General features: G+C 39.5%; 1 protein-coding gene across 1 annotated transcript in view; it reads right to left on the reverse strand.

Annotated features, from left to right (window-relative positions):
* The window catches only part of Lmbr1 (limb development membrane protein 1), a 110,872-nt gene that overhangs the window by 15,030 nt on the left and 70,780 nt on the right, over nt 1-25,062 (reverse strand). The window contains 6 exon segments of the mRNA XM_051152225.1: nt 2,668-2,734; nt 4,163-4,253; nt 4,465-4,538; nt 7,660-7,737; nt 8,282-8,358; nt 13,032-13,112. Coding sequence (XP_051008182.1) covers nt 2,668-2,734; nt 4,163-4,253; nt 4,465-4,538; nt 7,660-7,737; nt 8,282-8,358; nt 13,032-13,112 — 468 coding nt within the window.

Genomic DNA, 25,062 nt, shown 5'->3' on the forward strand with positions numbered 1-25,062 from the left:
CCTCAAGATGCAACAAAAGAGAATAATCCACCGAATCTCCTGCCAGATGACAGGTTGGGGACTCAGATGAAGAGTAGCTGGAGATGCCAAATTATATACAACCACCTCCTCTAGTCACACTCACACTGTTATAATTTAACAGTAATCTATTACTTAAGATAAGAGCAGCCACTATGCCAAAATAGGGATTCTTTATAACCAAAGTCTGACCACACAGCAGAACAATGCATCCGATCATCAGACGCACAGAAGGGCTCTTACCGGTTTTAAAGGGCTGAATGCAAAAAATCTTACATTTGCTACATACAATAAACTACATTAGTTCATTGACTAAAATGCCTGCTCAAAGTAACCCTCACAACTTCTTTGTAGTAAATGATAAGCTTATTAAGTTATTTAGTAGACATTTTTTCAATGAATACATTTCCCCATTCAAATGTAATAAGCTATCTGAGAGTAATGCCTCAATGAGCATGTTATGTCACATAACCTTGAGCTATAGACTGCATCGACAATAGCAGCCTAAGATCTCTAAAAGAAAACAGCTACAGGGCATTTTCTTTCTTTTTAAGCAACCGTATCATCAAACTAACTATGCTACTCTGGATTCAGTGTACTTTCAATTCATAACTGAAATCACCCTCTTCACCAAACTATCATTGAGACAGAGAAAAGTTGTCTGCTGGTTCTATATTCTGTTCTGCAGTGTCCCCATTTCTCCTAATGACAGATGCTGTCGACTGAGTTCACAGGAGCAAAGGAAACCAAGTTGAGGTCAGATCTTCTTGTGAGAGGCGAGGAAAGGGAACTTTTCACAGCTAGGGATGTGGTTAATGCATCCTCTATTCCGCTCTCAAGCTTTGCAGCTGGTGCACCACAATCCTGCTCTTCAGCAGGGGCACACTCATCTGTATCTCACCTTCTTAAAATCAAAGACTCCATCCTAAAGCGTTAACAGAAGAATTACAAAGTAACTCTCTAGTTTGCATTTCCCATAATACTAAAATAAGGCTTTATCTCTAGTCTAGAACTTTGCTTTTTTAATACTGCAGAAAGCCTCCATGAATCTGTTTAACGTATTTACTCTTTTCATCTATTCAGTGCCACTGGGCATAACACGCATTGCAGTGCGTGCCGCTGTCTTACACGGCGCCACATGACTCACTGTACCGCAGCGCACTCCACTAATCCTGTTTGGACAGCTGGGTCCAAGAGCTTCTCAGCTGCATTTTAATTGTTCCATTGGTTTTTTTTTTTCTTTTTATTTATCTCTATGGCAAACTACTCAGGAATTTAATTTGTCAGGCTTCAAAAAGTAAATTTTGCCATTAATTTGTTTTCTTTGTATCACCTATACTCAGCAGGTGATTTTCTCCCACAAAATTGAAATACATTAATAATTATCAATTACTCTTACATAACAAAACACAATAAGATTTGCAAAGGTTTAAAATGGAAAAATGGCTGATCACTACCATTATCTGCTGAACAGTCCTAACAGATGTGGCATTTAGCTTCAAATGACAGCACTAATGTCCATGCTTCGTGTTTCAAGATTAGCACACCACAAGCAGATGTGTCCTACCAACCAAACACGAAAGAGGCATCCTCACTAAACAGCCTGCAGGATCAAGGTCTCTTTCACATTTATGCTTTAATTCTACTTTTTATTAAAACACAGAAGACTTTATAAAAATTATGAAGAAAACTACAAAGCCCCCACTTCCTGACACATATGCAACACTGATGGCATGAACCTTGTCAGCACTGGAGGTGGTGCCTGGAGTAGAGCAAGCCTCAGGCCTACAACTGCTACTGAAGCCAGGGACGGAGTTCACAGATGGAATCTGTCGGTCATTTTCTAATCATTAATTTACAAAGTTAAAACCTAAGCCTAGAGAATTATACAGAACTGCCTAAAGAAAACCTCTGCCTAAAATATTTAGCTAAGAACAGAGTCTAGAACAGTGCTTCATAAAAAAGGCCAAATGACTTATGACTCAACTACTTCAGTGACAAACAGAATTCTCTCTTTTACTTTTAAAAGATTAAATAAATAAAAAAAAAGTCCTGTCTGTACACTGACAACGTAAGGAAATGCTATGATTGGCAGGCAAGTGGAGAGCACAGGACTAACGTGTCCTTTGAATTGGTGTGTGCTCCCAGGGACTGCACAGCATCGTGCCTAGCTCTATTCTCATGAGCACAGCAGCTCAAAACAAGTTTATAAATTTCTACTTTTAAAAAGCACACTTTAAATGATACATTTGGAAATATATTTCATATATGAAAATTTGTTTTAATATTTTCTAGGCATTAACATGTCTTTCTTTTCTTTTCTTTTCTTTTAAAGTGTTTTTCGTAAGTCACAGTTTCCTCGCTAAAAGATTCAAGAGGCCAACTTGTTAATGTGGTGAGAAAAAAAAAGTCTATTGTTTAGGAAAGGAATTTTTTAAGTGCTTAAAAAATAAATGGTCTTTGTTTTTGTTTTTTTAAGCACTTGCTTTGGTATGGCCCTATACACAAATGAAGTATAGAACAATGTAGGAAACATATATTTTAAAGGTAAATTTTAGAAAATAACTCACAAAGCAAAAGTTAAAGTAATTTAATAAAGCTATCTATAGAGACATGGATTTTTAACAAGTACTTCTGAGTCAAACTTACCCAGCGTTCTTGACATCACAGGCAAAGCGGAACTCAAGACTAAGATTGACACACAGTTCCCAATGATCTGTGGACAGAGAGAGGATGGCGCACAGTGAAACAGCAGGGCAGAGAGCCCACTCCCAGCACCCAGGAAGCTACCATGCAGGACAGATACGCAGAGCACTTGCCACTTTTTAGTGACACTACCATTGGAGCAGAATTTAAGCATAATCAGACTTTCCATTTAAAATTTTATCTACAAATTCCACAAAATACATGTAAGTACAGATATAGTCATAGAATACATAAATCAGACATTTTATATTACTGATATAGTTGTTGATTTAAAAGCGTTGCCTATGAAATAAAAAAAGAATGCTTTTGGACTTCTGACTACATCTTAAAGGCTGACTGCTGCCAAGTTCTTTGGTTTTTTTTAAAGATTTATTTATTTTTATGTGCATTGGTGTTCTGCCTACATGTTTGTGCAAAGGAAGCAGATCCTCTGGAACTGGAGTTACAGACTGTTGTGAACTGCTGTGTGGGTGCTGGAACTTGAACTCGGTTCCTCTGAAAGAGCAACCAGTGCTCTTAACCACTAAGCCATGTCTCCAGCCCCACTGCCAAGTTCTTATATAATATCTATTTTGACTTATTCAACCACTGTAAGATTCAATTCTTAGATTTGAAACCACTACAAACAAAAAGTCTTTCACGTTCAATAAGAGGCACTGAAAACACCAATTAGTATTTATAATCACCTAAACTGGATACTGGGTGGATAGATAGATAGATAGATAGATAGATAGATAGATAGATAGATAGATAGATATCCTGTATATGTAATATATATTTAGAGCAGCTCTTTGGCATACACACACACACATACAAGCGTGCGCGTACACACATACTTAAATGGGCTGTAAATATAGACTATATAACAAAAGGGGAAACAGGCCAACAGCTTTTAGCCATTCTTTTTAGGCAACCTGTAAGAATATTTTACAAAGATCTGTTTATTATGTAAGGTTCCAGCTTTTATTGTTCTGGAGCCAGTGGCACATTGTAAAAAGTCAAATTAGCCTCAGTCTGCACTGTCTCTGGACAGAGCTCTTCCTTCTCATTTTAATTATTCAAAGTTGAAATACTTTGTGTCTACTACTTGTAGCAACTAAGCTCTTCAGCTTTCAAACAAGCTGTTGAAATAGTCAGCACAGTCCAAGTTACTCATTAGCAATACGTTTTCTTTAAGAGGAAAAGGGGTCCTTTCAGGAGACTTCCACAGCTAGTTACCAAGTTCTATAGTTCTGTGCATTTACAAGTGAATGGACGCAGTCCAAATTACACAGAGCACATCCTTTCCCACTCAGCATGCTGAAAATCTTCCTTTGTGTGTCTGCTACTTACAAATACCTATCAGCCTAGATGAGCCATTGAGGGTGATTCCTAACTAAAACACTTGTTTGTCTTGGAAGCAAAAGAAAGGCCACTAGCACCTAAGACTTTACCTTACCTTTGTCATAGTTGTGTCATCCTTCTTGGGTGTAAAGTTTCCAAAAAATCTGAGGCTATAGAAACCAACAACAGAAGACACCATGAGATAGCTGTGAGAATGAAGGAAAACCTCTCCAAGGGAATGCACATTTCTCAAAGTCTAAAGCCCACAGGAAAATCAAAACAAAACAAAAAGCCAGAGGCTTGAAGGGGACTGGCTTGTTTTTCCTTCTAGACAAGTGTCTTAGTAAATTACCATTGTCCCAGAAACTAGACAGAAAACTTGTTAACAGACATAACATTCAGCTGAATAAAGGATACAAAATCAGAATGATTTCAAGTGCAGCTCCCACAAAGCCAAAAGTGGAGAGAGAGGCGCTTCCTATCCCAGGCCCCTGCAGGGAAGACACTCCTCAGAATCCAGTGATGCCATTACACAAGACAACTGAATTAGGAACCCTTAACACCTTAAGACAACACGAATCCCCCGAAGACTAAATGACTTCATCACAAACTCACCAGCATGGTAATAATTTTAACAGTTAAAAAATAACCTGGTTTACCTCAAATGTACTTTCAAGTCACTTGCCAAAATGATTTCATTGTGATTACTGCTATAAAATGGAATAATCTGCTATCTGAGCAAAACGTCTTGGACATTCTGGGGAGGTTTCATTTGTTTGTTTGTTTGTTTTTACTTAGGTTTTATTTTATTTTTTTTTAATTAAAAAAAAACTTTTTATTGATTTTTTGTAAATTTCACATCACGCTCCCAATCCTACTCATTTCCCCAAACCTACAATCCAAAAAGAAGAGGGGGAAAAAAATCCCACTATGGAAGCCACAGTATGTCCCATAGTATACTTTTTTGTCCACACATCTTTACTTGCAGTGAGTCATTGTTCTGGTTCGAGGCCTCTGGCTTCTGCTACACTATTAATACTGGGTCCTCCCTGGGACTCCTCGCAGCTATCCCGTTGTTGCCCTGTGTCATGAAGATCCTACAGCTTTTGGTGTGCAAGACCAGCTCCTTCTCACACTCCAGAAGTTCATAGGTGGGGTAGGTATTGGGGTGGGCCAACTCAAAGCCCTAAATCTGGGCCTGGGTGGCAGTTGAGTTGGAAGCCTGACAGCTCTCCTCCTGCACTGCCCAGGCAAGGGGCGAGGCCAGCTCACCGCTCTCTTATGCCACCAGAGCCAGCTCTACTATGCTGCCCAGGCAAGGTGCAAGACCCACTCTCCTGAGTTCTGCAGCTGATGAGGGGACAGGGATGGCTCACTTGTTCTCATGCCCTCAGTACCAGTTCTCCTACAACCTTGGGAACTGCTCACCAGTGCCCAGATGCGCTGCGGGCCTACTCTCTGGGGAGATTTTTGTTTTGTTTTTGTTTTTTTAGTAGAATAATATATAATCAAAGGGAGAAGCAACATATAAAAATTATGTTATAAGGCCTGTCAAATTTAAGATATAGTTATAAATAAAGCAATGTATAACCATTTTTCTTTTCCCGAATTTTCCTTGATAATTCAGTTACAATAGTGTGATTGGTAGCACTTTTTTTTAAAATATTAAAAACTAAAGTAATTTTAACAAAAAAAGCAGTGTGTAAATTTTCATAAATATTAGCCCAATCTCAAGACCTACATTTACCAAGAAGTTAGACAAAACAGAACAAATAGTGTTCAAATACTAATAACTGACAGTAAACATCACTCTCTACTAAAGTAGGAAAAATAGTTTCAAAGCTTACAGCTAGAGATTAAAGAATAATCTCTGAAGACCATCACCATTCCCCTGGTCATCTTAAATTACAACAGCAGAGATAAAACAAAATATAATCAGCCTAATAAAATATAAAATAATAGATGACATTTTGCACATTATATATACTCTAATGTAAATTACCTACATAGGTCACTGTAGTGTGCAGCGAGGGATGGCACAAAATGCACCCTGCTGCTCTGCTCCATTACAGTGCAGTGAGAGCCAACAGAAGTCACGGGAGCAGCTTCATGGTTTGGGGTTGGGATATAAGACAAAGACAAAGCTAGAGTGTCCTGTACAGAAGGCACTCCACTGAGAGCTGCTGAGTAAAACAAGGGCAATAAAAGGTGGCAGGAGGTCCCAGACATGCTGCTGGATAGGAAAGTCAAGAAAGTGGCTGAAGAAATTAAAAGCAGGGTTTCTTCATCTCATGAAAGGAAAGGAATTAAGACTAGGACTGACTTTTTTTCTGTGAGAAAAAATGGCAACTTCTTGCTCAGAGAGAAATGTGACACAGCACCACTATGAGGATTGGAAAAGCTGCTGACTTAGGAAAACAAAATGAACTTCAAAATGTCAATCAAATACCACTTTATATATTCAGAAACTGCCCAGACCTATAAACCCAGTACTCAGGAGGTAGGAGCAGGAGGATCGGAAGTTCAAGGCTGAGCTACATGAGATCCTGCCCCAAAACATAAACACACATGCCCATGTATGCATATATATGTATGTGTATGTGCACGGGTGCACACGCGCGCGCACACACACACACACACACACACACACACACACACACCCCACAAGCACTAGAAAAGGGGTATTTCCAAACTTTACAGACACCTAGAATGTCGCGAGGTAAACAGAGTGGTATAAATCTGTAACCTCAGCACTTAGGAGGCTCAGGTAAGAGGACGACAAAAGAATGACAAAAGATAGTATGTCAACTATAAATATTTAATGATAGAAATCTTAATATAATGTTTATTTAAAATATGGTACTTGCTAGATTCTAATAAACTTTTTAAATTTGGGGTTATTTTTGGTTGTGAGCCTAGCCTTTAACAGCTGAGCCATCTCTCCAGCCCAATTTGGGATTATTTTTGAGACAGAGTCTTCATGTGTAGCCAAGGCTAGCCTTGAACTCAAACTCAAACATTCAGTCTCTTAGGTGCTAGGATTCTATGCGTGTGCCACCATGACCAATGGAATCATCTGTAGATCACATAAAAATTAACTCATGAACAAAGTACATCTGGACTCTCCTCCATTAACCACACATTTTAAGAGAGTTCCATAACATGTGTGATACTTTTGACACACAATTCCCCCCATTTTTTCCAATATACAATATACTTGTTAAGTCTAGCCAATCTGTTCTTTATAAATCACTATTTTAGACCATGCATTTTCTTTAAAGAATTACAGATAAAAATTTAAAAATCAACATCAACTCTTATAATGAAGTCTATAAATAACCCAGATACTTGAAAAATAATGTCCTAGAAACCAAAGTATGTGTATATATGTGTGTATATAGATATCAGCATATATGCACACAAACACACACACACACACACACACACACACACACACACACACACACACACGATGACCATGTTTGTGGAAGCTCTTTATTCAGAGAAATTCACAGGGCTTGAAATGTTTATATCCAGAAAGAGGTTTCTATGAACTTACACAAAATATTCAAACACACATCTAGAAAGACTTTTGAATGCATTCAACTTTACCCTTGTTCCCTTTGGCATTGCAGTCTCATCCACCAGTAGGCAAAGAATATTGCACGCCACCAAGAGGACGGAAATGGACTGCAACAGAAAGGGAGCTGTCAGGTCTCAGTTCCAAACACTACTTTTGACAATACACAGCACATGTGTCTTTCAGAATGGGGACAGTATATAATGAGTATATGCCCAGTACAGTATATACAAGAACTCCAAGACAAATTCCAAACAACCTGTAAATTTTCATTTCAAAGCTTAAGACAGAAGAAGAACTTACTGTGCAGACTTCTCAGTGAGAAGCCCATAGCTCCAGACTTTACTGGGGTGGGCTCTACCACAGCTCATCTCAGAAAGAAATCCGACCCCTGCAGCTTTTGGAGCAGCAACCATGCTCTGTTTTCTTAATTCTCCTCAAGCAAAACCTGTAGTTCCTACTGCATGGGAAGTGCAACCTTGAAGACTTATCTAATTGTCATTCATTCCTGGTTTTGCTCTGCTTAATTTTTACAAATTGAAATACAGACATATTGTGATTCTGTTAGTAGAAACCCAATTTACTGGGAACAGCTTGGCTAAGGGGAACACTAAAGACAACACACTTTATTCAAGCCAGCAAATAACTTCTTACTGTTTCAATAAGAAGTAGAACCATAACAGCAGGATACACCAAATTTCTCTCCCATGCTGAAGCCTTTTTTCGCCTCTCTATCAGAAAGAAAAACAAAATAAAATAAAGATTTCAGCAACTTCCGAAATTTCTCTCCAGGTTCATATTGTCATCATATCTCACTATAATGTAACCAGTATACATTTTTTTTTTTTTTGCTTTCTGAAAAACATAAATTTTAAGATAAACTGTATTTCTCTTCTATAAACTATAAAAATCCACTTAAAATCAGCTTACTAAACTAAAAACTCAATCCCATGAGGTTTAAATTTCAGCTTGGTAAAGACAGTTTTGCTTTCAAGGAAATATATTGTTAATAAATAGCTCACTTCTAGGATAATGACATGTGTACTTGACACATATTAATGCACTGATATCAACAGACAGTTGAGTGGATAAAGGACTATGAATGACAATTCCCTCCAGTCCTGGGTCCCAAAGCTGAACACTTTGTTTTCCAAAGTCTATATACATATACATTACATAAGTATACATCAGCAAACATCCCCTTCTAACTGAAACAACCCCTCCTTGCACATGAACAACGAGGAACACATCACAACAGTCTGTAGATATATTAGAGTAACAAGATAAGGAAAGCAAGAGGCTGGCGATGTCTGAGGAGATGGAGGTGAGCCCTTCCTGTGGGCATCCTTTCCCAGCACCCTTTTTCAATGTGGAGTTGGCATGAACCCAACAAGTCTGAGAAATCAAGGGAAGTCAAGAGACAAGGGCCGGTGTCTGGAGTGGCTCAGCAGCTAAGAGCACTTCCTCCTCACCCAGAGGAGCTGTGTATGGGTCTTAGCACCCATATTATGTGGCTCACAACTACCTGTAACTCTAGCTCCAAGGATTCTGTGGGTACCTGCACACATGTGGCACACATAGTCAAGTAGATATGCACGTGCACACGCACACGCGCGCACACACACACACACACACACACAGGATTTTTTTTTCCTTTATTTTTGTAAAAGAGGCAAAAGCAGCAATACTAAGGAAAAACTCTCAGGAACCCAACAGAACCAAGGAGACCAAAACAAATAGCCTGGAGCTACCAAAGCAGCTAGACATTGAGAGGGGTGTGGGATGGGGGACAGATAAAGGAGTAAGCCTGCTTTGTTGATTCTTTCCTCCTCAAAACTTCCGTAATGGAAAAGCTATGAAAACAAAAATGGAGAGATGTAGCTAAGAACCCTGGAGCCCAGCAAAGCTGCAGACCCAATCTGGAGTTCACCATGAAGCAGAGTCAAATCACTCTGGCTTTCCCTCAGCACTAGTGAAAAGAAATACCCTAGGAAAATAAACAGACTCTAACAGCCTACCCAAAAGAGGAAATGTCCTCCAAGTTCTACTATTTTGATATCCAGAAGTAAGTCAAACATTACCAAGAGGAAAAGAGGAAAAAGAAACAGACCCTCATTTGGTCCACACACAGACTTAATAGAAAGAGGCTTTAATTGATAGTCAATTAAATAAGTAACAAAACAACCAAACTCACAAATAAATCTGGACCAATGAAAATATCCAAATAACAACCCTAGAGATGAAAAATACTGTAACTAAAATTAAAAATTAAAAAAAAGTCAATAAAAAGTTTAAACAACAGTTATGGCACAGCTAGGAGAAACTAAAATGGGAAACAGTCTCGAAAACAGCATGAGATACTAGGGCACAGAAAAGAATGATAAAAGAATGAGGAAAAGTCAAGTGTGTGTTTAACTAGATTCTGAAGAAATCAAAGAAAATAGGACACATTTTTTAAATGGTAACATAGGACAGCCAATGCTACACAAAGAAACTCTGTCTCAGAAAAAATAACAATAATAATACTGTAATGACCAACAGTTTTCCAAATGAAGAAATCATCACACCACAGTCACAAAAGAAAGAGAAGGGAGAAAGAAAAGCAGGCAAGCAGACAGGCATGCATAAGCATGTGTGCACATGTGTGTGCACAGGCACGCACTCGCGCGCGCAAACACAAACACACACATGTTCAGAATCCTGGACTTCTGATCATGAGAAGTACAACAGCCTTGGGGAACAGCAAACAATAAAAACCTAAATGACCCAGCTTACCATCTTGAAAGTTTCCAGAACATAGTGCTGGGAGAAGGAACCATTCCTACCCTGAAAACATGAAATATGAGTCTGAGAAGACTCATAAGTCTCAGAGATGACACTGCAGGACAAAGAAAGCACACTAAATGTCTACAAACGTATTCAACTTAGATATTTACCTGAGACATGACATAGTCCATGGCTCAAGACAAGCATGTCTGAACAGTGGCCTACAGTTACATGGGCCACAGGAAAGATGCCGCACAGTGAGTGGAGCAGGTGCCCGGAGCAGTACTGCTCTGGTCCAGCCTAACAAGATTTCAGAGCCAGGTAACTGAATCCGTTACAGGCATTCCTAACCAAAGTTTCTTCCTCCTAGGAATGCAAAAACTCCAGAATCTCAAAATGCCTATTTTCCCATCAAAAATTGCCAGGCATGCAAAGAACATATAATAAAAACAATACTGTAAAACAAAACCAATCATTTGAAACTTATCAAGAGCTAACAAAGATGTCAGAATTCACAGACAAAGATATTAGAAGTACTCATGTCTTACTTAGGGTTTCTATTGCTATGATATACAATACCATGAGGAAAAGCAACCTAGGGAGAAAGGAGTTCATTTCAGCTTAGTTATAGTCCACTGTTATACAGAAAAGTCAGAGCAATAACACAAGGCAGGAGTGTGGAGGCAGGAACTGATGCAGAGACCACAGAGGGATGCTGCTTACTAGCTTGTTCAGCATGCTTCCTTACACAGCTCAGGACCACCTCCTGAGTGGTACCATCCAAAATGGGCTGGGTCCTCCTACATCAATTATTTTTTTTAAATGCCCACAGTCCAATTTAGTGGGAGAATTTTCTCAATTGAGGTTCTCTTTTTCCAAATGACTCTAGCTCAGTGGTTCTCAACCTGTGGGCTGAAACCCTTTTAGGGGTTGAACAATCCTTTCACAGAGGTCACCTAAAACCACCAGAAAACACAAATATTTGCATTACAATTTGTAACAGAAGCAAAATCATGGCTATGACGTAGCAACAAAAATAATGTTATGGTTGCGGGGGAGTCACTAAACATGAGGAACTGTATTAAAGGGTTGCAGATTTAGGAAGGTGGAGAATCACTGAACTAGCTTGTGTCAAACTGACCAAACACGAGACAGCCAGCACAGCTCTCAGAGGGGCTGGAAAGACAGCTTGACTGGTACAGTACCTGCTGTGCAAGCATGAAAGCCTGAGTCTGATCACTAGAATCCTCATGAGAAAACCTGGTATAATGATACATGCATGCAATCCCAGAGCTGGGGAGGCAGAGACGGACACTTACTGGGGACTACTGGTTAGCCAGTGTAGACAAACCAGTGAGCTACAGAGTCAATGAAAAAATTTTTTCAAAAAACAAGCTATCAAAGAAGAACCTGGCATTAACCTCTGGTATGCACATGCACACAGATACACATAAGCACAGAGGCGGGCACGGGCGCGCGCGCGCACACACACACATGCGCACACACACACACACACACACACACGAGGGGGGGGATCGTAACTATAGTCCCCCACACACAGAGGTGGATGAACAGATTGAACAGTATCAGTTAACCGCATGAAGATAACAGGCCCAAGCCAAACTGAAAACCAGCATCTGAAAACAAAACGCCGCAGTTGGGATAACAGACAGCTCTGACGTGCAGAAGAGAGGTTGAGATGAGTAAAGCATAGCGACAGAAACAATCCAAAACCAAACACAGAGAGAAAAGATTAAAAAAAAAAAAAAAAAAAAAACAGAGAGAGAGAAAGAGAGTCAGCCTTGAGCTACAGCCAACCTGCAAATAACTGAAGTCCCTGAAAAGGGTAACAAAAAGGAGAAAAGTATTTGGAGAAATTAACAGCCAAAATTTCTCCAAGTCAAATGAAAAGTACAAATTCCCAATCCATGAAACCTGATGAACCAAAGACCATGAAAATCACATGAAGGCACATCACAATCACACTACTTTGTATCAGTGTTTACCCAAAAAAAAAAAAAAAAAAAAAAAAAAGGCCTCTTTAAAAATCACATTGACAGAGAAGCCTGTCACATATTATTTCTCAAAAACAAGGCTAGCAGGGCTAACAAGATGACGCACTGACTAAGTGTACCTGCCACCAGCCTGCCAAGGCCCACACGGTGGAAGAAAGGAACCTACTCCTTCTTCCGGCAAGTTGATCTCTGACTTCCAAATCCACTGTGTGGCATGTGTGCATCAACTCCATAAAAACCCAACATCTTTGAAAATTAGCATATTTGAAAAGCAACTTCACAGGCTGGAGAGATGGCTCAGGCATTTGCTGCTCTTCCCAAGGACCCAAGTTCGTTCCCCACCTCCACAAGATGATTACAGCCATTGGTAACTCTACTTCTAAGAGATACCACACAGACATGCTGACAAAACATTCATTCATGTAAAAAATATAAAGCATTAAAAAAGTAATTTCAGAAAACATATACTTACCATTTTCCAAAAGAAAGACAATGACTCTGAACACAGGAAAAATTTAATACAAACTAAGTTTTCATAAATTTTCAAATATTTGACGACTATTTTACAGTCTTAATAACTAACCAAGACTAACAAATAAACCAAGAAAAAAAAAATACAGTACCTAATTTTGTCTTAAGGGTCTTTACATTCTCAAGTTCTTGCTCCAATTCCATTATGTTGTATTCCACTGATGAAGACAGCCCTATCAAAGCAAAAGTATTTTTAAGAGTAGCAGTGGAGGCCTTAACGCTGGAGAGCAGGGGGACCACAGGTTAAAATACAAAACACTGGAACTCACTGATAGGTGGGAAGAACACATGATGCTATCAGACATGTAAGAGCTCACTGCTTAGAGCAGAGGCTCTCAACCTGTGGCTCATGACCCCTCTGGGTGCATGTCAGATATCTTGTATGTCAGATATTTGCATTATGATTAATAACAGTAGAAAAATTATACTTATAAAGTAGCAATGAAAATAATTTTCTGGTTGGGGGTCACCACAGCATGAAGAATTGTACTAAAGGGTCACAGCTTAGGAAGGTTGAGAACTGCTGATTTAGAGCAACCAAGGCTCTTGATGACTGAAAAACATTCTTAGGAAAATGTCTTTCCTTGCTTGATCTATTACATCATCTTTCTTCATGTGATTACCAGGGCAAATGCAAGGACTCAAGGCCTTCTCTAAGAAGACAATTATCACCAGTGTGGCTGGTGTTCCCACAGCTTCCTCCCATTCATATTTAACTTCTTTCTTACATATGACTTCCTCACTCATGCAAGTTCTCATGCAAATGCCAAACCAGTTAGTTGACTGCTGGCTATTGCCTATCAATAAGCACGTCCCAGTAGCTGAGTGTGCATGCCACAAGCTGCATGTGCTGCAAATTCACTCAGCATTACTGCACTTGTCAATATCCTGGTGAACACTAGCATCTCCCATTCTTTTGCTTCTATTATTTCTGTGAGACCAATCTTAAGAGCTTTTTAAAGTTTCCATTCCCCAAATGTATTATGTACTATAATAATTCAAATTATTGTAATAGTTTCAACTGCTATCAGTAACTTTTGAAAAATCCTATATATCCTATATATCATCATTAGCACTGGATGTGACCAACTGTTGAATTTTTGCCAAAGTGATGAGCTACTTAATGTCCATTTTCCTAAATGCAACAGATCACATCTCCTGTTTCTCATGTGGATTTCCTCCATTCCTACTTTCTGCCCTTTTTCTCCAGTGGTCTATGTACAGGATCTGCCTATTCTTTCTGCTTGATCTTTAAATTCTGAAACAGATAAATTGAAATCTCAGACACATATGTGCCAGGTTAGGTTTCCTCCTGTGAAGGGATTGTTTTCAATATGCATGTGTATTTGGCTACTGAGGGTCTCCCTTATTATAACTCTAAGACTGTTACATGTTCCTACAGATCATATATTTTATCATTTCATAATGACCATTTCCAGTAAAGGTTAGCCCTGGATACATACATATATAAGCAAAACTAAGTGCACTCGGTAGATTATATACACATTTGTGCATGAGTGTGTGCTTACAAGTAACAATAATAACTTACAAGTTCATGGATTTGGGAGAGTGGGAGGAAATGAGATAGAGAGGGGTAGTGATGCAGATGCATTGATAGTGTATAAAATTCTCAAGAATAAAGAAAACTATTAATAAAAGAACATATGCAAGCATTCAGAGAAGCCAGGCTGATGGAAGCCCCAGTGTCAGGAATTCTGTCACAGAAGTATGGGGAGCAGAGAAAGCCCTGAATGAAGTCTTGAGTGACTATGTGTTGCCATGTCAAGGACCACAAAGCATCATGGGAAATGTTGATTGTGAGTATAGAAATGTCCACCATAGCTTTCTACCTGGGATTATTTTCAGCCTCAATATTGCTCCTCTACAAAGACAGCTCCTACACAAATTAACTAAACCTGCCTCCTTGTTTGGCTATAGGCAAGAACCTTGCCTGCTATTCACTCAATGTAATAAACCCATTGAGTTTTTGGTTTGCCTTGGTTTCCCCATCAGAGAGGACAGTCCAACCGAATCCAACTTCTTTCTATGTCAATCTTTTCTTCATTGAAACATAGAAATAAAAAAGAATTCTTTAAAGGCAGAATGGCATGTAATAAAGAATGCTTGAGACTCCTTCAGTCATCTGTCCTTGGAACCTTGATGAACACAGAACAGCAGGAAGAAGTTGACCCAATCATCTGGGCCTTTAAGTTCCTAGACTCCAGAATGAAAGCTGGGGTCTTCAGGAAGGTGAAAGGGAAAAGGAAAACTGCAAAGCTGTGGCTTTTTCAGAGAAAAGGCAAGCAGGCCCTGGAACAAGATGATGTGCTAAGTTAAGTAGCCCACCCCCATTCAGTCTGTCTTCTACAGCCAGTTTACCCTAATTATATTCAATAAAATATTGTAACTGCATTCAGAATACGCGGTGCATCAGCTTTCCGCACTGTCTTAGTTTTCAGTGAATTTTAAGTTTTATCCTTATCAGAATGAAGTGTGCACAAAGCTCAGTCTCAAACATTTGATTAGATTTGTCTAAAGCCTGCTTCTTCCTAATGTCATGTCGCCAGGAGGTATTTTCCTGACTCTTCCCACCTCATGGTGGCCAGGAAGCAGAGAAAGGAAGAAACCACTGACAAGATATCCTTCAAGGCCATGCCCCTAGCTTCTTGCAGCTAAGATCCACCTTCTAATACAGTGGTTCTCAGACTGTGGATTGTGACCCTTTTAGAAGGCCAAGTGACCCTTTCACAGGAGTCGTCTAACACCATCAGAAAACAGATATTTACGATTCATGACAGTAGCAAAATTAGCTATGAAATGGCAACAGAAATAATTTTATGGTAGGGCTAGGGGTTACTCCACCATGAGGAACTGTACTAAAGGGTCACGGTATCAGGAAGGTAGAGAACCACTGCGCAGAACAACACACTCCCTGCTGGAGATAAGCCTTGAAGCCTACAGTTGCAGCAGTCTTATGAGAACTCCACAGCAGTTCTCGGTCTTAGCAGTTCTTGGTCTTAGCAGTTCTCAGTCTTACCCCAGGAATGTCCACTTGCCAGTGCCACTGTACACTGCAGGCTCTTTGTTCCCAGTGTTCTTACTGTGAATACATATGTCTGTGCAGTTAGGCATAGGTGAGTATTTTCAATCCCAAAATTCACATATCATATCAGAGCAATTTCTTGATCCTGACACTTTTTTCACCATATTTTCTCTCTTACCCCTGTCTGGAGAGCTAGAGGCTGGCTCCAGTGAAGGGTTTCTAACATTCTTACTTCTTACCCTTTACTTTATTCTTGTCATTCTGGCTTGTTTTCTTATTTCTAAGGTTCAAGAACCCTTTCCGTCAACTAGATGTCCTAGGTGATGGAGCCTTGGCCTTTCTCATGAAAATGGCCTTCTTGTCCACCTGAGGGTAGGAAGGGGTTCATCTTGAGCCATTCTTCCTCCATGCACCCACATCTGCATGCCCATGTCTGCTTGTGCTCACGTGGGAGGGTTTCCTCAGACACCAGAGTCTTGACTGTTTGTTTATGTTTCAGAATGAAGCCATTAGAAATAAATGCTGACTTGAACTGGCAACTTCTGGGGGGTCTTGACAAGAGTGTCACTCATGATACTCCAGTGCGCCCCTATTGCTAGAGCCCCATGGCAGATTAAAGTTCAGTTGTGCAAATGGAGAAGGAAGGAGCCTATGCATTTCATCTGTAAGCACTCCCTTCTGACCACCAGGCCAGAGACCTTCTGTTTTACTCAGAGAGCAATCTTTACTCTTCTACTAAGATGGACAAGAGCAAGTGCCTGGTACCAGGGATGGAGGCAAAGGGTGTAGAGATTAAGCCACTTCATGAGAGTTTTCAACAAGCCCTCCCTTTCTTAGCTCATGTTATCTCATCTGGTGGTGCCACTTTGTGACTCTGGGGAATTCTAAAGTATAAGTCAAGCATAGATGATTTAGGAATGGGCTCCTTTTGTTCTGCTAAACTGGCTAATTCAACATTTTCCTATCTGTTCAATTTAAATTTTTATTGTGGTTTTCTCCTTGGAGAAAACCAAGTTTCTCTTAGGTTTATGATTCTCTGAACCTCACTTTTCTCACCCATGAAATGGCATGTACCTATCAGGATGCTTTCCACAAGTCACAGCACTCCAGGTAGCTTTAAAATAAGGAAATAGTTTCACATAATTCGAAGTCAGGAGACAGAGCAAGCTTCCATGTGGTTTTCCCGCAGCTCAACAGTGACATCAAGGGACTAAACTGTGCCCCCCACAGTCTAGACTGTGAGAGGCCTGGGGCTTTTCTCTCTAGGCAGGACAAAGTTGTGGACTGTTTATTACATCTTGTCTCTACTTCTTCTTTCCTTTCTTCCCTCAGCTACTGGGTACTTCAGTGCTTACCGTCTCATTTGTAATTCTCCCACTGAGATAGAGTCTCCATTATAACATCCGTACAAACAGCCTCAGCCTGCAGCCTGCCTTCCTGTACAACGTTCTATGTTAAGGTGAAGCCCTTACAACCATGTTGGCTAACTACCTCCTCGGTGCTTCTCACTCCTTCTTCCAAATCTTCTTCTTGCTAAAATATTTCCAGACTGATGCTACCTTTTTCCTTCAGTATAGAAGTTAGAATGCCATAGATTCAGTTCTCAATGCAGAGATGTGAAATGAATATATGAATATTGGGATTTTTTTCCCTAATCAGTAAGCAACATCTTAGGGAAAGTGTGTAACTCTTCGCAATTGTATACAATACTTAGTGGCCTGTAGCAAGTTGCAAATGTTAAGTTTGACACTGAGCTCTCTTTTTAAAATATATATATATTTATTAAAAATAATTTTTCATACATTACGCTGCCAACTCTTCCCAGATCCTCCTCATCTCTCTCATCCTCCCAACTCAACATTTTCTTTCCTTTCTTTTTTCTCTCTCTTTAGAAAATGGGCAAACAAACAACAAAAAAAAACCAGAATTTTAAAATAAATAAATAACTACAATAAACACACACACAAGCAAACCAAAGCCATAAAACAAAAAATTGGAAACTGTAATATACAAGAGAAAGACAAGTAAGACAGACAAATGCCCAAAGCAATATTTTGAGACCAAAAATAAAATCTACAAAAATACCATTGAGTTCATTTTTTTTCTTTAGTTTTGTTGTCCATCTACTGCTGGACATAGGAACTGCTTACGCTTACATATGGCTAATATACTCAGTGAGACTCCATTGGAGAAAATAAATTTTTCTTTGCAAGTGTTTGTCAATTGTAGGTAGCTTCTTGGATTGGGACAGGAGCTCACACCTACTTTTCTCCTCTCAGGCCTGGGACCTTGTCTGGCTTGAACCTATGCAGGCCCTGTGCACACTGCCACAGTCTCTGTGAGGTCATACGTGCATCAGACTGTTGTGTCTGGAGGACAGTTTTCTTGGAGTCATCCATCCCCTGTGGCCCTTACAACCTTTCCACTTCCTCTTTTGCATAGTTCCCAGGTCTTTTGCGCGTGCACGTGCGTGCGTGCGTGCGTGCGTGCGTGCGTGCGTGCGTGCGTGCGTGTGTGTGTGTGTGTGTGTGTGTGTGTGTGTAGGTATGTTGAGTGGATGTAACAACTGTCAGTAAAGCGCTGTTTAGCCAATCAGCTGGGCAGAAAGACAGGAAGTGGAAGGCGGGACCTCCTGGAGGAGAGGAAGGAGGATTGCCAGTTGGGAGGAGGGAGATAGTAGATGATGTAGGAGAAGGAAGGGGAGACTGGCTGGAGGAGCATCTTAATGGCAAATGCTTGGGGTATATGTATTATATATCAGTTTAGAGTAGTTTGTTTGCCATAGTTTAGGAATAGATTTGTATTAGTTTAGATTCTGCTCAGCATAGTGCTAGCAGCTTTAAAGTACATTTCAGACTGTGTCTTTTATTAACAATCTTAGGCCAAAGCAATAACATTTTTAATGTAACATTTGTGTATTACTGTTTCTGATTTTTTGTTTTATGGGTGTGTGTGTGTGTGTGTGTGTGTGTGTGTGTGTGTGTGTGTGTGTGTGTGTGTGTGTTTCTTGTGCTTATTCTTTTAAAAGAATCTGGTTTGTTTTTTGTTTCCCTGTTTGTTTTTTAAAGAGAGAGAAAAAGAAAGTAGAAAGTAGGAAGGGTTTAATGAAGATGTCCATTTAAAACTGAGTTTTGCAAAATCTCTGACTCTTTGCACATTGTTCAGTTGTGGGTTTCTGTAGCAATACTCATCTAACTTTTGATGGTGGCTGAGCAAGACACTGATGTATGGGTGTAGCAAATTCATATATGTATACATGTGTATACATATATGTGTGTGTATATTTATGAGTCATTTTATTGCTATATTCCTTTAGCAGGACAATATTATTTGGTTTCCCCCTAGGCCTGTAGCCTACCTAGTCTCAGGTTTTTGGCTACCCCAGCAGTGTCATAAATAGGTTCCAACTCCTGGAGTGGGCCTTAAATCCAATCAGAGAGTGGTTGGTTACTCCTACAATGTTTGTGCTACTATTGCACCAACATATCATGCAGATAGGCCCCTGATCTCATTAGAGATGGTTGTGAGCCACCATGTGGTTGCTGGGAATTGAACTTAGGACCATTGGAAGAACAGACAGTGCCTCTTAACCTCTGAGCCATCTCTCCAGCCCTGTTGAACTATCTTTTGTAAGCATTTTTTCACATCATTTCTGGAAATCAGAACTCTTATAGATAAACTTCAATCTTTTAAATGCATATTCAGGGCCAGAAACATAGAGCACTGGCAAAGCAGGGCTATCGCTATCCATGTGGCAGTCTCTCCTGTGACCCTCTCTGGCTTTGAATTTGCACTCAAATCTCAGCCTCCTGAATTTTTCCTGTTATTTACTTGACCATCTTTTCTCATTTGTTATTTTCTCTCCATCTAGATATGTGCTTACCTCTGTAGTCTACATTTATTATTTCATTAATATTTTCTCCTATACTCCTGTCTGTGTTCCACAAGAATTTCTCTACTACAATCTACCAGGTGATTATTTTTCAGAAAGACTATATTAATTTCCTATTGGTGCTAGACCAAATTGCCACAAAGTTTAAGACCCAAAGTAGCACCAATTTATTGTTTTGTAGTTCTTGAAATCTACAGTCACACCATCAAGGTGTCAGCAAGAATCTGTCCCTAGGGCATTCTAGAGGAAAATCATTCCTTTGTGTTTTCTAGCAGTTGGAGGGTACCTGCACTCCTTGGTTTGCATGCCTGCCTCAAATCATTCCCACGTGTGCTTCCATTGCATTGTCCATTCTTTGGTCATTCTCTTTCAGCTTTACACTAAGCCCACTGGCATACAGAGTACCGAGACCTTTAATCTGATCATATATGCAAAGTAACACATTCAAAGGTTCTGGATATTAGGATTGGGCACCTTTGGGTAAGCATTATTTATTTTATTTGCTTTCTAAGTTTTAGACAGTTTTGCTTTCTAATACATCTCCTTGGCACATCATGCTGCTTTTGGAGAATAGGTACAAATTCTTTCTTGTCTCTCCAATTAACTACTGAGTAGGCCCCACTTGCTAGGTGATTCTCTTCTTCACTGGCCCTGAGTAAGTGCCCCTGCTTCTGTTTTCTATCTTCATTGTTGCTTCCTTTACACCTAATTAAGTCAACTGGTCCTTCAAACAACTCTTGGTCTCAGGGACTAGAGAGCAAGTAGCCAAAGAGCTGAAGCAGAAGAAGGAAGGCTAACCTGACTAGTCAGGGCAAACAGTAATCATTCTCAAGCAAGGACGCCAAGAAGCATTGGGCCACAGAGGTTTCACTGTGGAAATTCAAGGCATAGAAAAGTCACAGATCCTAAGTCTCCCATCTGTCCCCCTCTCATTTTCACTCATCATTAAAAACAGAGGTACAGTGCCACCTGTTGATTGAAAGTTCTGTGCTGTCTCCAGAGTGGCCTAGCTTCACTATTTTATTAATATTCAACTTACAGTTTTACAAGAGTAGGGCTAGCTATAGCACACAGACACTCAGGCACTGTGACTCAAAACTGGCAGAATTTGACCAGAAACTTGGTTTTGAGGTTCTGACAATCAAAACAAAAAGGAAACAACTAGGTTACAAAGTTAGTGGGCATCTCCAAAGGAAAGAAGAAAAGAATACTTGCCAAGGACAGCACAGCACTGTAAGATTGTCAAGCATCTTTAAAGCAAAGTGCAAAATATCTTAAGTGTTATTTCACTTCCAGTAATCAGTTTAAAGCTTGGAGAATATATGATAAATATTCTGAACTTTGAACTTTGCTACCAGGATAGCATTTCTGGTGTCAAATTGAACGTAAGTGAAGAAACTAGCAGCCTACCTTATGGTATGCCTACATGGCTCGATACAATATCTAGAACACTGAGTGCATGCTTCTTCAAAGAAAAATATCTCAAGTGATATTTTTAATTTTATATCTATGCATGTCTTCTCTGCATGTATGTCTGCGCACCACATGTATGCAATGCCCTCAGAGGCCAGAAGAGGTTGTCAGACTCCCAGTAACTGGAGTTATAAATGGTTGTAGGCTGTTGTGTGGGGACTGGGAATTAAACCCAAGTCCTTTGGTAGAACAACCAATGAGCTATCACTCCAATTCCCTGAAGTCACATTTCTGAAATGTGCTTTTATTTTATTTTAGGTATTGTAACTCCAGATACACAAAAGGTGATTGGTAAGACTATCTATCACATAAAAGTCAAGAACACATTCCTACTGACCTCATAAAAGTTGCCTGAAATTGACAGTTTTCCAGGACATTCCCTTCCTTCATTACTTGCTAATATATTAATGTCCAAGCAAAAGGCAAGCTTAGAGAGACAGAATCTTTCATTATAAATGACCAAAAGGCAACAATGGCTAGTATGAGGTACTTATAACACACTGTAAACAAACACTGGACTATTATGTAAATTTATGTTGCACCAAAAATGAAAATATCCTAAAAACTATATTATCATTATTTTATTTCAAAACAAACCTAAAATGTTCAGTGTCAGCATTGTCTAGTCAATAAGTCAAATTGTAGACAAAAACCTGTTTGAACAAGTCTAAAAAATAAAAAGGGATTCTCCAAGAAAACCACAAAGCAGCTCATTTAAGGTCAATTTAACGGTATTATTCTGTTTTTCTTCCAGTCCCGACATAAGATTTCACTACCTCAAAGGAAATTGTAAGAGTATCTATTTGCATTCCCCCCAGGTGATTGGCAGTTCAACACCAATTAGTTCAAAATTACACTGTTACTAGCATGCAATAAAAACAACACCTTTCATCTTCCTTACACAGGTAAGAATACCTTCAGAGCCAATAACTTTGATCAAATGAGTATTTTTTGATCCTGCCCCACCCGTGTCTTTGGATTCAGGAAAACTAATAGCTGAAGGCTTTCTTCCCAGCTTTATTCTTAAGCTGAAAAACTGGTTTGGTACTGAAAATATTTTGCTCCCAAGATAACAGAATTTCCCAAACTCTAGCATTCTTCAGTAACTGAGCTGTCCTTATACTTTTTCCAATGGATAAGGCAGTCTCAATATATGATAGCATCAGCTGTTCAAGGGCAGATGTTATCTAAAATATACAGTATATTTTTAAACAAATATACATTTCAACTTAGGCATGTACACAATTCAAATAGCTTGATGCCATACAACTGTTTCCACAAACAATTCTGAACCTTAAATAACTCAGGGTATTCTGTGACATTATTCTGAAGTAGCAATCTCTAGTATAAGCAGATTCTCTTTGTATTTCTTTTTTTTTTTTTTTTTTTTTAGCATATAAACAAAAAGGGGTAGATTAGAAAACCTAATCCATTCAGTATGATCATTTCTAGTCCCATCCATTTGTCCACAAATTTCGGGATTTCATTTTTTTTGATAGCTGAATAGTATTCCATAGTGTAAATGTACCATGGTTTCTTTATCCATTCTTCAACTGAGGGACATTTAGGCTGTTTCCAGGTTCTGGCTATTATGAATAAGGCTGCTATGAACATGGTTGAGCATATGTCCTTGTGTGGTGGAGCATTTTCTGGGTATATTCCAAGGAGTGGAATAGCTGGGTCTTGAGGAAGCCTTATTCCCAGTTTTCTGAGAAAGCGCCAGATAGATTTCCAAAGTGGCAAGCAGAAAGACTCACATGGTATATACTCACTTATAATTGGGCACTAGCCCAAAAGGCATGTCCCACCAAAGTCTTCACTTACCGGGAGATTGGGATAGATGTGAGGACATCCCTCTGGGACTCTAGGTAAGACAAATACAGGAGATGGGGAAATAGAAGGACCCAGAGGGTCCTAGAAACCTACAAGAAGAACATTATGATGGGTGGATCGGGACCTAGGGGGGTCTGCTCAAATTTTTGCACTAACCAAGGACAACACAATTAGTAAACATTGAATCCCTACTCTGATCTAGCCAATGGACAGGACATTCTTCCCAGTTATGTGGAGAGCGGGGACTGAGTCTGACATGAACTCTGGTGCTCCATATTTGACCATCTTCCCTATGGTGGGGAGGCCTGGTGGCACTCAAAGAAAGAATAAGCAGGCTACCAAGACGAGACTTGATAGCCTATGACCATAAAGTGGGGAGGAGGTCCCCCTCGATCATAGACCTCAGGGAGGGGAATAGGGTGAAAGCAGGAGGGAGGAAGGAACAGGAAGATACAAGTGATAGGATAACCATTGAATTGTAATATGAATAAATTAATTTAAAAAAAGAAGAAGAAAATCTAATCCGAGTAACTCTAAAATTTTAACTGCTTATAACTTTAAATTTGGCCAGCAATCCCATCTCCAAGAATGGGAGATCTTCCAAATGCTGATAATTATTTCAAGTGACAGAAGCAACTGTTCAAGCCCAAGCTCCTTCTGGTTTACAGAGCAAAAGAACTGTCCCCAGAGATACCACACCATGCTCCACAAAGCTGATAAAGAGGCACTTGGAGGCTGAAGCCTCATGTCCAAGTCTCCAGTGGATCTTGTTTGTGTACTAACACTGAGGCTCTCTGTACACAAGATGGAGATACAGGCACACACATTCCATTTCTGTGTTATTAACATTAAAGTCCCTTTTGGATTCTGATGTCACTTGACTGTGACAATGAACCTGGTATTATAAGACTTCTGATATCCAGTACAACTGTGGATATGCAAAACTACTTTCATTATTAATAATAACTCTAAACAAAGGGCAAAAATATTAAAATAACCTGCTTTAGGAATATTATATAGTGTTAAGTACACTCAAAATGATGATTTGGCCCTTTTCCATTTCAGGTACAAGTACTGTAGAACTTAAACTAGACAAGATGTGAAGACCTCCCTTTACCCTCCATGTCTGATCAAATATGGTAACACTGTCATTCACACAGACTATGCTTAAAAAGAGCTGACATAGTGAACACAAATTCCATTTTTTAAAATGTGAATTTTATAATACAACTTCTCTTACAAATGCTATTGACTATGACACATGATCCACAATCATCTGCTTTGTTTCCCAAAGCTACCTCCCTCCTGACATTTTAGTTTATATTTTCCACAGCCACTCATTTCATCTTGTGGCAACTCATTTGTTAGGAGTGTATTTTCTTGTCATGAAAGTGTGACTAAAGGGCCCAAGAAGACAAATAAATTACAGCTTCTGTCGCTGTTTCATTCCTATATACACAAATGCTTTTTGCATATACATAATCAGGTTTAGGCTGTCTGACTGTGCCCAGACACTTTGCATAGAAGCCCAGAGTTAAAGTCCAAGATATTTCCCTACAGTGGCATATGTGTGTATGTGTTTATGTGTATGTATTGGCAAATAGATACAGTGACCTATACATACAGCCTACTATAGTACTCTACATATGGTGTTTATGTCCCTATTCAAAGAGATATTCTTTACTCAGTGATTGTGTGTGTGTGTGTGTGTGTGTGTGTGTGTGTGTGTGTGTGTACACCATATATGTGATATTCTGTATGAATATGATTCAAGCATTCTTAGTGTGGAATGGTTCTGCTTATTCAGATTCTGTGGCCACAACAGCTGGGAAGCCACCTCACTCCTACCACACATAAGTCTTCAAATGATTACTGCTAGGAC

The sequence above is a fragment of the Acomys russatus genome, chromosome 10 (assembly GCF_903995435.1).
Source record: "Acomys russatus chromosome 10, mAcoRus1.1, whole genome shotgun sequence".
NCBI classification, from domain to species: domain Eukaryota; kingdom Metazoa; phylum Chordata; class Mammalia; order Rodentia; family Muridae; genus Acomys; species Acomys russatus.